This window comes from Amyelois transitella, chromosome Z, assembly GCF_032362555.1.
Source record: "Amyelois transitella isolate CPQ chromosome Z, ilAmyTran1.1, whole genome shotgun sequence".
Lineage (NCBI taxonomy): Eukaryota > Metazoa > Arthropoda > Insecta > Lepidoptera > Pyralidae > Amyelois > Amyelois transitella.
The window spans coordinates 7,423,856-7,439,465 of NC_083535.1; the positions used below are offsets into that span (position 1 = coordinate 7,423,856).

At 33.9% G+C, this 15,610-nt stretch overlaps 1 protein-coding gene across 1 annotated transcript; it reads right to left on the minus strand.

Moving 5' to 3' along the window:
- Positions 1-3,138: 3,138 nt before the first annotated feature.
- LOC106133950 (uncharacterized protein DDB_G0283357) lies at positions 3,139-8,503 on the minus strand. Its single transcript, XM_013333843.2, has 2 exons — positions 8,440-8,503; positions 3,139-4,889 (listed from the first exon to the last, which is right to left on the minus strand). Exons 1-2 carry the CDS (start codon positions 8,452-8,454, stop codon positions 3,432-3,434), a joined length of 1,473 nt encoding a protein of 490 aa, XP_013189297.1. The 5' UTR covers positions 8,455-8,503; the 3' UTR covers positions 3,139-3,431.
- Between the last annotated feature and the right edge of the window lie 7,107 nt (positions 8,504-15,610).

Genomic DNA, 15,610 nt, shown 5'->3' on the forward strand with positions numbered 1-15,610 from the left:
GTAGGTACTAAGATTTAAAGAAAATGTACATCTTAGAACAATAAAATTAAAAGATGCAGTAGTTAAGACTCTTTTAATATTTCAATGTAAGTATTTATTAAATTTACTCTGCTAAAGATTTAATATGTATAGATATGGATAAATGCTGGATTCTTTACTTCTTTATGTAAGATCAATAAACTCTTCCAGCCATTTTTGATGGAATGTGGTAGCTGTAGTGGTCGTCAAAATGAGCATTGGCGGTGTTGAATTGTTCGATGTCTGAAGTTTATTTTTGAACCAATTAATTACATCGGCAGTTGTAGTTGAGTTAGAGCTAGACGCGGATGTCGTCGAAAGTCGTGGAGCCCATTTAAACAATGACGAGGGATTTGGTGAAGATGAAATCTTAGAATGTTCGACAATTCTTGAAGACCAAATAGTAAAAAAAATTGTTGGCTTCAAAGTTTTTTTATGAATATTTGAGGGAGATACAGTCGAGGCGTTTATTGTATTATTAAATCGGGTTATTCTAGAACTTTCAGGAACATTGGACGTGGGACGTAATTTGTTTGCTGTAGTAATGTCAACTTCTCTTGTATTCACATTTGTTCTTTTTGTTGGCGACGAGTGTGTGAGGGTGAGGGAAATATTTCTTTCAAATTGTTTGGTATCTCTTAGACTTTCACGTTTATTATTTGGTTTGGCAATGGATACAGTTACTTGCTTTTGTAATTTCTTTACCAGTTCTTTCAAATTACTTCTTCTATGTGCAGTTGTTAATCTATTCTCTAATTGTTGGTGACTATCAAATACATTGATCAAATTCTCTTTTAGTTGAAATATATCGCTGTTGCTCCTTATTATGTAACTTATCCAAGGGAGAGCTGGACTTAATGCAGTAAATATTAACTGTGAGTCAGCACATTTTCTAAAATTTAATGCTCCGGTAATGCCAATAATACCTTTGTGTGTGATTAAGGGCACTCCTTGCAATTTGTCACAAACTGTCATTTTTGGTATGGGACTATTTTCTGAACATAAAAATGTATATTTCCTTGACTGATACTTTCCGCAATGTTGTATAACAGAGTAGTGTAAACGGGGGATTTCGACATAAAGAATTGGGAAAAAAGCATCCAACCCAAGAGCATCTTTCGGTTCAATAAATATTAATTCTAAAGTTTTTTGCTTTATGCGATAGGGCTTTATGTTTAGCAGGCCTACGTCAAAAACTGGCAAGGTCAGATTCGCTAAACGTTTCTTTTTATACTTCGGGTGTACGAACGAATTTGAGATTGTTTTAGTTTTGTTATATTTTATTATTGCTTGACAAGATTTTGCACATGAGGCCGAGGTAAGGACAAAATTTTGCGCAACAAAACTTCCAACGCAGCACTTGCTTGGTATTGGCTTGCATTTTTTACACAGTAAACGCACTAAAGAATTTATTTTCAGCGCTAACAATTCTTGTTGGACTAGCAGTATCGAATATAACAATATTATTTTATTATTCATATCAAATACCCATGCACATACCTACTAAAAATCTTGTAGATATTTCCTTTTTTTTATTGCAAATAGCAATTTTCAATCCAACCAATAAAATAAAGCAATAAGTTATTGACTATCGATTTTTAGATAAACCTATGTATTAACCTTCGGAGACAGGAACCAGGGGAAATAATAGGAGTAGCACGATCGAAATCTGGAATACGGATTTGTATTGAAATGTGCAAGCGGAAAGGAAGTAGGAATCCGCCTGTGTATTTGACGTTAAGGCCTCACAGGGCTGAATTTGCAGATCTTAAGGTTCCGGGGCAAAGCTATCGCCTACGCCTAGCAAAAAATAAAAGAACACAGGGTAAGTATTACAACGTGGCAATGTTCAGCTAAAATACCAATACCTGTAAACTCAATCAAAATATGAATTAAAAACGAACATTACCTATATAAGTAGGTACAATCCCAGAAACTGGCAACATGTACTTACCATCTAAAATTCAGTTCATATTTTTTATGGTTATATTAATAAAACTATACTTAAGTATTTACCTATTCTCTGGCGAGGAACTGATAAGGAGGACCTACAATAACTTTATTTGTTTGTAAGTAATATCTTTATTTCATAGTAATTTACACAGTAACAAGAAATAGGTAGTACATAGTTATGAAAGAAACAAATCACTTGGAATGGCGGACTTATCCCATGAACGGATCTCTTCCAATCAACCGGTATTTAACATTACATAAGTTTCCACTGAAAACCAGCGTCATGACCATGTCATGCCATATAGCTGAGCGGAATCTTTGGGTAACAGATAAGTTAATACGAGTATACATATATAAGTTTCAATAAATTATTTTTATCTTACTTTCTTTCAAATTGAAAAAAATGTTGGGCGCCTCTATCGTAACAGCCCTAAAGCTGTTATTCAGCACGCTAACCGTCAAATTCCGCCCTGCCTTATGTGTCTGTATCAAGTATCAATGATGGTATCAATGCAGAGATTAGGCGTCAGGCGTCATAACCAGTGGCGCCAGCGCCGGCGCCGCTTTTACGCTGCGCAGCATTCCATGCGAGCTTTACTAAAGTGCATTCATGAATACTTCAATCAACGTGTAATGTGATGTCGGGTACTAAACTATCACGCGCCACTACCCCAAAATAGAGACATTCCATTCATATACAATGCATATCATGAATGAAATTATATCGCTACCATCGCATTACTGACTAAATTAAACACTTTAAGAACGATCCTCTGGTTCGCACACACAATTGAAACCACGTAACTCGATAAATCAAGATAACGTCATGGAGTAATGTGAATGGAACCGCTATTAAAATACCAATAATACGCCAGTTAGAATTACGAAGGTTTAGTTGAGTTACTAGCATGATGGTTTGTAAATGGTAGGATAGGTCGTAGCACATTTCGGAAGACGAGTACAAACATACTTTCTTGCAAAGCTAACTTTTGTGATTCTTGTGTATTCTCCAAATTTTTTTCTAATTTCTCTCAGTAAGTATCATATAGTTCTCTTATTCTCTCAGTTTATCAGAAGGCAGAAAGGGACGCTAAGGTAATTAAAAATAAGTTAACCAATTTTTTAATGTTTATTAAGATACAAAAGCTACTTCTTATAAATTAATCAATAAAAAATTGGGCATCTACTCGCATATTAGTTTTATTTCACCACAAATTTGGGATTCTTTAGAACACAATCCACATAACGCACTACACGTAATTAGTGTGATTACATAGACTTTTTTGCATATGCATAGAAATATGAATAAGTTATATTCAGATACCTATGTTCAGAGGTTAGGCAAGTTTACTATTGATTACTGTCATTATGAATGAATGATATATACTATATTAACATCAATAAAAAGATACCCGATTTAATTCACTTTTGAAATTTTACTTATTGAACTACTGATTTAATCACACACTGAATTTAGGAATGCCATAAGTCTCGTGAGGTACTCCTTGACTAGTAGAAATAGTACTACCGTTATATTGTGAATCGGTTAAAGAATTGACCGCGCCCGTCGATATCGTACCACTGGTGGTGGATGCAATGTTGTATTCATTGTTATTAAAACCACTGTTGTACCCATTTCCAAAAGCACTGCTGCCTGCTGATTCGCCGTTCGAAATCCCACTTGTGGCACCATTGAATCCAGAACTAGTAGAAACGCTATTAAATCCAGAACTGGTTGAAGCACCATTGAATCCAGCACTACTAGAAACACCATTGAATCCAGCACTGTCTGAAGCACCGTTGAGACCCAAATTACTACCACTGTTGAAACCCGTATCACTTGAAGTACTGGTTAAAGTTTTGTCAACTGATATTGAAGATAATGTTCCATCTGAATGTCCAGAAGCGGAATGGAGCAAAGGATTTGAGACAAAACCGGACTGTGTGCTTAATGTACCAAATTCAGTATTTCCTCCTATTTGTGCACCTGATGACCCAATACTATCTGTGTTTACTATTTGCGCACCTGTTACACCAAGCGATCCTTGAAGTTGAGGAGAAGATGATGCGGCTCCCGTATTAACATTAGTAAAACTGACAGACTGCCCTTTATTGTAATCTCTCACAATATTTTCAATGACTGCTTGAGATCCCTCCTTATTGTTATATTTAATAAAGTAAACTTCAGGTTTTGCTGGTGGTTTTTGTTCTATTTTTGGTGTAACAATATTTTGACCTTCCTCAGGTTTATTTACGAGAACATAAACAATCGTTTTCTCTTCGTTTTGTTGTGGCACGGGAACGAATTGTGTACTAGACAATTGTGTAGGAGCTTTAATAAATATTATTTTATAATGTTTTTGTGGTGGTGGTAACACTAATGGTGTCCGTAGTTTTGGTGAATCTTCATCTTCAGGGGCGGCGTGAATGTAGAAATGTTTAAACACTTGTGGTGTTTGAGACGATACTTCGTAACCGCTTTGGAATGCCTGTTCTCTATTGATACCATTAACATTAGCGTAATTAACACTATTTTGACTTTGAAAAGAAGCTGCCTCTTTGTAATTATTGCCTCTGTTGTAGGCAGCTTGATATTTATTTAGGGTATTTTGGAAATCATAATTAGTTCCAAGATCGCCCTTAATAACTGCTGGTTTGAAACCTTGATTTACTCCATTTACTTGATAAGCGTTATTGGCAGTATTCTGAAAACCAATGGTTTGTCCAGGATATGCATTGTGGTCTGTATATTTATAGTTGAACCCATTAAGGCTGTTATAATAACCAATATTGTATTGACCATTATTAGCACTGGCTTGCTGTGGTGGCACTCTATAGGATCCAAAAGATGTCGGGGGCTTGTAATGGTAACCAAGTCCAACATCTGCTGATGTTAAGCCAACCGCAAATGCAAGCACCTGAAAAAAACAAATCATAAATATTCTGATTGCAACATCTGGGAAAGTCTGTACAGTAAGGAATCTATTGTACCATTATCATAGTACTGTCTGCCTACAACAAGAGTAGGTACCTCACTATGAAACAATTGTTTAAAATCGGAGTCACTCCGAAATGACCAAAAGAAGTTGCGCCTGCGGCCACAAGATCGTTGACCGTCAATACCACGAAGTGTTGTAATATCCGAACGCGTTCCAGTAAAATTAGATCTACCTTACTGCTGTTCTAAGCCCGTGATATGACGCAACAACCAAAAGCTTCGGTTACGATCAAAATGAACATGTGCGACAAATAGAGTACGATCTTAGGCTAATGTTGACTTGTCAAATATTTTTAGTCAAAAAACTGAGGCCGAGGTATAGAGTGTATTCCTAATATTTTTTCATCAAACAAAATAAAATACATAAATAGCTTATGTATAATAATGATAACCAGAAGTTTTTCTTCTTAATTTAATTCAATTTCATTATAAATTTATTATTATCTGATTTCAAATAAAAAATTTACAGATTTTGGATCCGACAATTATGTTGTTGACTGTATATTTTCATTGTCAGTTCAAAGGTTCAGCGTCACAGATTTTTAAAATACAAGAGGATGAAAATTAGGTTATGTACATTTATCTAACCTATCTCTGTTACCGCTTTATAATTTGTATAGGAACCTCTACATTATTTGAGACTGAAGTCCCTTATGGGTACTTACTGTAGGTGTACCTGTATGGGATAAAAACGTAAAATATTATAGCTTAGTTACTTAGTTATATTTTGTATTAAACTACAAATAGGTATTGTATGATAGGTGTTACAATAGAAAGCGTAAGAGCAAGGCCGTCGCCCACACGTGGTACCAGTAAATTTGTCCATTTCGGAAGACTGCGCTTGCGCAACACTTGGTTGCGCCGCGACCACAGTTTGGGTCAGCGATGCGAGTGCGATGAACTTGAACTGACCGTACTTCCGTACACAATTATTATAGCATACACGTCGGATAAAATGTGGGTGATTAGAACAAAAGGTGGTGGAGCAAGTTTAATATATGGTTAAATTATAGTTGTGAAATATATCTTACAAAAACAACTTATAAACTATTTTTTTTTGCATTTTTAAGAAATTTCCGTTAATCCGTTTATTTAGAATGTAAAATTTTTAAGATTTATGAATTTCATTTTATTCAATAACTTTTCGATATTGTCAAGTAAATACTATGTAAAATCAGAAACGTACCTATGTAATTATTGTTCTATCGAGTGGGAAAGTAAGGGAAGCCTTTGTTTCAGAAATGAAACTACACTTGAGCGGTTGTCTATTTAGGGACGCGATGTCGGCAAACAATTTACTTGATCAAAAGCGACAAAAGCTCGTCATAGAAAGCTATTCTATTAGAAAAGTCTATTTTCTTTTAAAACAGAATTCCGACAGATTTTTTTATTAATTAACATTCATAAAATATACTTAGTAAATTTAAATATAAGATAGACAACGATTATGACATTATTCGAATTTTACCTAAGTGTAAGAGATTTTGATATTTTTCTATTATATGCCCTTCTAATAAATCCTAATCCTAATAACCTATATAAAGTGTTTATTTAATCTTTACTAATAGAACAAGAGCATTCATTTAACAAATTATTTTTAACATATTAAAAATAAAAACATAAAATCAGATAAAAGATGTCAATCACGACGAAACTGAAGGTACCTTCTAAGTATATTATAAATCATAATTATTTATATGACTAAAGTTTCTATATAATTATTTTGTCTTTGTTTAAAGTGCAGTAGTCGGAAGAGTTAATCACCTTGTATCTGTATAAAAATTCTGAAGGTGTCGACCACGAATCACAACCGGTCAGGTCAGAGTCACAGCTCACCCACAAAGTGTCAAGGCTGTCTCATCCGCAAGTTGCCGAAATATTAAGTCATTTATTAATTATGATACAACAGGACTCCTTGCCAGTCGAGTTCTCAAACAAGTGTATCGATAGCATTTTAAGCATCTCTTAGCGTTGAGTTAGTATCCTAAACTTACTTTGGAAGTAATTTGTATATTTTAAATAATATTTTTATTCCGATAGATTCAAAAACAGTTTCTGCCATTCTAAATTGATTTCGTTTTATTTTAATTATTACCAATCTATTTCTACAATATATAATAACTGTTGTTTATCAATTGTAGCGAATAATATCACCTTACCACCAAATTTAAAACAATAATTGGACGCGAGTGCTTGTGCGCGTTTGTGCCATATAGTTTGCTTATTTGTTTGTTAATACTTTATTATACATGAATTTTTTTTAGTAGAACATAAAAAGACATTAAAAATAACAATGCAGAAGGGCGGACATATCCCTATGAGGGATTTCTTCCAGTCAACCAGGCAACTCAATATATATATTATAGTTCAACCAGGTAACTCAATATATTAGTAGTAAGTAGGTACTCATTAATAATATTCATGTATAACTATAACTACGACAATGCATCAAAGGTTTACATTAAATTCGAAGATAAAGCTTAGTATGTATGCATAAAACAATACATATACTACCTAACTACTTACAATAAGATAACTTATTTCAAAACATTTTGTTTTTTTATTCCTTATTAATATTCCATAGCCAAATTACAAGTATCCAAACTCAACCATTGTCAGATTGGTCTACCTGGGCTCTTCCTCTGTTGGTTTGGTGGAGGGATAGGACTACTTAGAACCGGTGCATTATAAATTTTAGAGGCAAGGTGAAACAGATCCTTCGACAAATTTGCTTAAGAAAACAATGTTCTTTTTACGCAACATGTATATAAGCCCAGTACTTTGGATCCATTAGCATTGATCAAGATTAAAATTCTATATATACAACGTGCATGATGGTAATGTAATAGTGCTAAATATAATCTCGATAAAATATGCAACTGCTTATATTAACGTATAATGAAGTTTAAATTAATTAACAGGCGACTGTCATATTTGGACAAAGTTACCTAACTAAAAACATTGTCAAGGCCTTCAGGATTGAAAAAATCGGTACCTAGTACCTAATCTATCCAAACTTTATATTATACATGCGAAAGTCTGTCTATTTGTCATTTTGTTACGTTTTCATGAACGCTGAACTGCTTGCTGGACTCTTTCGATGAAAGTTCGTATGGGTGTAGTTTATTACCCGAATTTACACAAAATTTCTATGGGAGTAAATCTCCTGACTACTGATAGAAAAAAGCAACAATGATTTAATAAAACGTTAGTTTTAAGTAGTGCTTAAGCCTACACAAGAGACTGTATTATAAGTATTTACGTACTTACTTAAAACTTTACCAAGCTTTGCATATTAAAGTTATTTTAAGTTTTAATATAATAAGGTTAAGGACATTATAGTTCGCTACGCAAAAATTTACTAGAACGAACGTCCTGAATAACAAACATGAAGACACATGTACGTTAAAAATAATAATTATTAGTAATATTAATAGTTAATAAAATTACGAATATAAAAGTTTACGTACCAGCAGGCTATACATATTGAAGCGGTATCGCCGGGCTCCAGCGACCACGGAAACAAGCGATGTGGCAAGTGTCGCGCGAGGCTTGTCCCGGCCTCTTTTATACCAAATGTGATGAGACGCCGCGGACTGGCCACTCCGCCCATTTCCAAAAGGCATGGAACATCGGTTTTGAGCACTTCGATCTGATGTGTGTTAAGTCAGTGAATACTACATGATGCATGTCGAACATAGGATAAACAAAAATTAAGTTAAATATCTCCTGTGATAAGGTATTTTGGTAAAATCCATCGCATTTTAGAATTTATTGTGAAATTAACAAAGAAACACTGGAATACCTAAATCTGAATGAATTAATTTTGTGTGTTCAAAGTTCGTATCCACAATAGTTCTATATTCCAGATAATTAAGAAAAGCCATGATACATTAATATTATATTATCATATATGTTTATTTGTAAGTAATAGAACATGACGTGGATTTTTATTTCTAAGTATAATATTAATATGAAACTCAATTTGTATGGTGTAGTTTGATATTAACCTACTAAGAATTAAAAATCAACAAAATGAATTTCTAAAATTTTTATATTTGAACAAGTACAATATATTTTTTTGCATGAAAAATAATAATGAGCTAGCTCTGTAACACCTAGAACCAGTCAATGATTCTATTTTGTATAGGTAATGAGATAAAATAATACTGGTCACGATACAGTCGATCGGGGTAACTTTGGCCTCTCAGGGTAACATTAATCCACGCTATTTCTTTAATTACTTCTATCAAATTATCGATAGAAAAGTAGTAATCAGTGTTGAAATATTAATTACTGATATAAAATACAAAAGAAAAATAATCATTAAAGTAGGTACTTGAAGGGAAAAATAACGAAAAATACGTGGGGCAATGTTACCTTAAAAAAGACCAAAGTTACCCGAGTTCACCGTAGATATGTTGATTTCTCAATTTGTATAGTTTTTAGGTATATTCACCGGAGTTCAAAGAGTTCCCAAGCGAATTAATAATACCTACATGTCTATTCTGAGTTCTGACCGGTTTCATTCAGCTAAATTTGTAAACGTATAGAATCACATTATTTTATTAGGTTATATCATAAAATGTACTATTTTGTTTTTTGGTTTTAAGTATTAGGTAGGTACCTACCTAGTTAAAAATATTTTTACATCTTTTACTACCTTATCTGTAAATCTTAATCTCATTACCAAGAAGAAGCATGGTTTGCTTAAAAATAAAGGTTGTATTAGACTATATATTATTGTAATATAGCACACCGAACTTTGCCACAATTTCGTTTTAGTGGGTTCGAGTCTCATGCATGGTTTTGCAGTTTCCAGTACTCGGCCGTTAAAGAGATTTTACTACTTTACAATACCTGCGTTTAAAAAAATGCATCATCATTTTTCCCATCCAGAATTTCCAATCTTTGATACGTTTTTTTAAACTGTACTCTAGATAACTTTTTTTCTTTCGATTGAATTTTGTTCAAGTAAAATATAAGTACTTAGTTATATAATACAACATGTAATATTGAACCTTCGGAACTTATAAACTCAAATAAGACGTCCTCAGACGTCGTCCGTGGTACTAGTCTTTGATTCAAAGCGAGTACCGATGGCTGTACCTAAACAGCGAGTACTTAGTTCAGCACCAGCAGAGTTGCAGCCATCGGAACGAGGACAGCTCGTGGATATTATGACGGCAATCTTAACGACACCAAAGTTTGTCTTGGCTTGCCTTCCCACTGTCGCTTAGAAATATCTTGGGTTAAGACCTGAAACCGTGCCAACTAACAGAAAAGTTTCTTGCCCTCATATACTTTTTCTCGGTTATTTTCATACAAAAAACTAAATAGGAATTGCATAAGAGAAAAGTACCTAGTTAAATGTGAATGAGTGTGTAAATAGAAAATCTATCGCATCGCCAATCCCGGTTTAGCTTCACTTGGGTAATTTTAATGAACCTTTACCTATTCTGGCCAATAGCTACTTAACACATATCCGATTAAAGGCAGAAAGAATTAAAAAAATCTTCTTGGGATATAATAAGAAGTCCGCCATTATACATTTTTGTTTTTCTTTACCTTAACTTTTCATACAGTGATATAACAAGAAATAATTTACAAACATAGTACCTACTTATATCAAGTAAGAGTAAACTCTACATTGGCAGGCAGTAATCCGGTTTGTAACTTAAGGCAGCTTACAATAAAGAATATTTTGATAGCGGAAAACGTTGATGATGACGAGTTCATTTCCATAAATTAACAAGTTTAAATAATATTAATATACAAAATTATTTATTTTCTCGTTTGTTGAGGAAGCCTTAACCTTTGAATCCTGAGCTTTTAAAAAACATAGGCGGGCACTCCAGAGTCTTGTACTTAGACTATAATTTTCAAAATTACACAAGCTTTGTCGCCTTTGAACTTGGAGAGTTGATTGCGATTTATGCATATACTCACGTCCTTTGCGGGCGGGCAGAGCCAACAGTCCCAAATAGACTAAAAGTCCTCGCTCAGCTGTACCTATGGCTAAATGATCGAGTTGAGATCTAAATAGTGACAGTTGCTAGCTCATCGCCTTCAAGAATAGGTAAACTGAAGTTTGTAAGCCTTTCATTTAGTCGCCTTTATGACATCCTTGGGAATGAATGTGCTCCTACTGTTAACTGCCAGGAACCACACGACTGCGCTTTATCAAAGAAGAAAAATCTCCTATTGCTCATCAGTTTACGAGCTTGCGTGATCCGTTATGCATTTATGTTTCCCTACAAAGTTTATCGGGTGGGACTCGTTTAGTGTGAAAACCTGACATACCCAAACTAAGATGGTGGCCATAGTCATGCGGGCTCTTCTCCAAAGATTATGATAGGTTATAGGGTTTTTTGTACTTGATCTGAGTTTCTCGGAGTAGATTCTTGATACGCCTGACCGAAATTTCAAAGAGTATGTAAAGAAAGTACTTTGTGAGATGGCTTATTATGACTATTTTTTTTATAACTACCTACTATTTCTTGTAACATGTAAATTTATTTGCAATAAAGATCAAACAAAAAAATCAAACTTAACGATTGTAGACTACCTGAATGACAAAACATCTGGCTTGACAATTCCAAGAGCTTAGGGCGCGAGCAGGAACCTCGTAGAGATCTTAGTAGGTATAAATTAAAATGTGGTATACTAATCAAATGATAAAAAAATATTTGACATACGTATAGTTATCTTAACCGCATTCAACTTCTGTTAAAGGTCTAAAGCAGTGCTTGAAGTAAAGTTTCGATTGACTAAAATTTCTTTTTCGCTTAACAGATTTTCAAGAAGCAAAGTTTTAACAACGTCCTTAGAGGAGGAGTAAGCATGAAAAGGTTAATGAATATGCAAGAAACATGTTTAGGTCGTGAGTGTACTACCTACATTGGGACCACTATGGATTACGAATTACTTTTTTCTACTCTTAACAGTCCAAAGTAATTATTTGATACTTATAATGAAACTATCGAGAGCGTAGGTGGTCGAATCAGTAAGGTGCCCGGTTAAAATGCGTGTGGCGCAAGGGCACAGGTTTGTATCCTACCCCGGCCATGTTCCAATGTTCGTACATTAGATTGAATACTAACCGATGTTCTTACGGCGAGGGAAAATATCTAGAGGAAACATGCACATTTAGGCAACTGGATGTGTAACCATGATCGATCTAATACGAGTTAGGTTTCCCTGCAAAGGATGCGGAGGTCAGACGGGAGTTGCTTCGTATAAAAACCTGACTTGGTTGAGTCCGGTCCAGGATCCAAAGGCTACCCAGGGCTCCTCCCCAGAGTGGTGAGAAAGCGACCGGGACTAAAGTAATGAGGAAGAAGGCTGAAAATACCATGTGATTCATTCACTTCATCCCTATAGTATTGACTCATTTTTTTTACTACAGAATGCGCCGGCTTCGAATAAATAGGTAAATATGAATGTAAGGTCAGGTCAAAAGTACCCGAAACCGCCGAGCTTGCATGAAGAGAGTTATGAATGTGGATGAAGCGAAGGAAATATGCAGAGATCGTGGCAAGTGGAAACAGGTAGTCTCTGCCTACCCCTCCGGGCAAGAGGCGTGATTTTATGTATGTATGTATGAATGTACAATACATGCAATACATGCATTAAAATAAAGAAGATTTACTAAACACAATCTTAAATTTTGAGGCAAATAAATCGCGGCTTATACTTTTTTTGTATGAAAAGACGTGATTCCACAAGTAACCACATCATATACGTGCAATTTAAATTAAGATCATAAACCTTATTTTAACAATAACAAAAAACATCCAGGATAAATGTAGAATTGTTCCTTGATGATTTGAGTATTTATTTGATTTGAATATTTTAATATCATCTATGAGTAGAGTATAACTATATCTTAGAATCTTGGAATTCTCAAGGTGAATTCAAGGGTGATATCATAACTAGAGAGGTACTTACTACATATTTGTAATTTATATCATCTAATTTAGAATATATTTAGAACATTATTTACACGATTCGTTTCAATTAGATAACTAAGCTGTTAGTAAAAGAAATGTTACACAAATTTTAATGTTGGCATTTGGACAAAACAGTGTAAAAATTCAAAGAAAGTGTTGTTATTTAATGTGTCACAGAAAATGAATACCCCAGATAATACGAGTGAGTTCATCTTTATCAATTTAAACTTGGCCTGTTGATAATACCAACGACCATACATTATTCGTTTCATACAGATGTAGGTACATCATTGAACATTTTGGAAATACCCTTATTTTGGGGACACTGACTGCCCTAATTCTGACCTCAAGACAACCAGGGTTAACGTCTGTGGGAAGATCAGGTGGCAATTGAGAAACGTCCGTCCGACCTCTCGTAAATTTCAGAGAAACCTGAGCAGATTTGGTCTGCATGTGTACGATGATGCTTCTAGTTCTTATTGTAATACTCGTATTCATTCTCATTGGGCCAATCGAACTTCCGAGCAGCGACACATCTATACAAGTTTTTGGTGGTGCAAGATCCTTTTAAAAATTTCCCATTTGCATCATGGTTAAAAAACCTAAAATCGCATAAAACTGTCAAAGTGGACGGTTTAAAAAAGCATCAAATTGTTTTTGCAGAATGTTAAATAAACAAATTTCGTGTTAATTATTCTTATAAAAGTATTAGTTGAGTCAGTCTAACTTACCTTACTTGTGTGTATATTTACCCTTTATATGTAAATAAATCTGAACTTACGAGTTTAACGATTATTTATAGTAATGGAAAATTCCGAAAGCAGTTATTTTGTATCAGTAATCAATAGTAAACTCTCCGGTCGTGAAGAGAGTGTGTTATTATTTAAACGTATTTTTTATTTATTTTGAAAATATAAAATTATTTCTTTCATATTCTGTTGCATTGTCCCACATTATGCTTTGCGGTATAGGGTCTGTTTTCCGATTAAAATTTGTCCTCGGGGGTTTATAAAAAAATTGATAGGAACATTAATATGGAAATAAAAAAATATTTTATCTATGTGCAAAGTAAAAGTTGGCAAAGCCTACATATAGTAGAATAAGTAGGTGTAGACTAAGCAACCTTAAAAATGTGCCTTAGCAAACATGAGGTTAGTGCATATTTAGTGATAATAAAGATTGTTTGTTGATAATTATATTTATTATTATAAAACTGTGTCACAGCAAAATAAAACAGTTCTCGTACCCTTTTATCAGCGGTTAACTTATGAATGTGTTTCAATTAAAATAACGAGCTTTGTCACTAAAAAGTATAATTCTTCTGAATTTGAACAGTCGTTTAAAACTTTTTAAACGACTGTTCAAATTCAGATGGACACTAATGTCCATCTTCTGATTTTTTTTGTATTGCGCTAAAAATAACACTGGAGTTTTATAATCTAAAGAAGAACTAACAAGTGAATGCAACTGTTCATCGAAAGTAATAACTTAAAATTATATGACAATAAGTAAATACTAAACACTTGGAAGTACGTAGGACTTGGTATGGCATGCTAACTATACCTACTTGAAATTACAAGTAACATGGAATCGACAACTAATAAGTACTTTATTCAATTTTAATCGCTATGAACCTAATAGAATTTATTCCGATTTCCATGCATGTTGTTTTTGGAAGTTCCACCTCAATTAGAATTGTAGCTTCGTAAAGAATATTTCAATCGGAGTTCAAAATAATCCTGTGCCGGTGATCGAACGATTTAAGGGTAAAATGCGCAAGTATGCGTGTGGTTCAAATCCTTCCTTTCTTTTTTAAGTTATGGTACCTAGTTTGAATGCTAACCGATGGTTTTTACGGAAAAGGATAACATCGTGAGGAAATCTGCACATTCAGGCAGCTGAACAACCATGATCCAATACGGATAAGGTTTCCCTGCAAAGGTTATGGATGTCAGATGGAGTCGCTTCGTTTAATTCTGAGGTCTTTGTAAATTTAGAAGCTATTAAGCGTCCAATTTATAATCTACATCCATACACCCTTTTCTGAAAAAAATATTAACAAACAATTTATAGTAGGTATAATTAAGTAGCTCGCGTGGTCAAATGCCAAGACATGTCTAAGACAAAGAGGTATTTTCCTCGTTAATCATAAGGAAAATGTTCGTTATCTACATATTAGAAAACATATATATTTCCTATTAACTGCAAGAAGGAAAGTAAAGTGCCTTCAATATCACTTTGTTTTGTTCATTTTGCTTAGTATGTGATCACACATTAAGTAAATTTTATTATGCAATTTTTTTCTCAATGGCTTGATTACCTCAATGGTGAATGATTATCAAAATTAAATTTATAGACAAACCAATGAACAAGACTGAGATACAAGAAATCTTTTAATAAATTCTACAGTTAATGTCGGCTTATTCTAACGACTCGGTCTGTTTCCAGCAATGACATTCTATTTAACAATTCGACCTTTATCCTCTAATGAAATGAATAATCTCTTATGAATAGATAAGATAACGGAAGACTAACTACAGCCAAGTAACAAGAAAGAATAAAAAATAGAAATAACAATAGAAAGCCAATTTAAGTCTAGAAAATTAGATGTATAAATTTAGAAAACAATTTAACACAAAAGGATATAATGTCGGGGATAAACTACACGCATCAATTACATGATGTGACT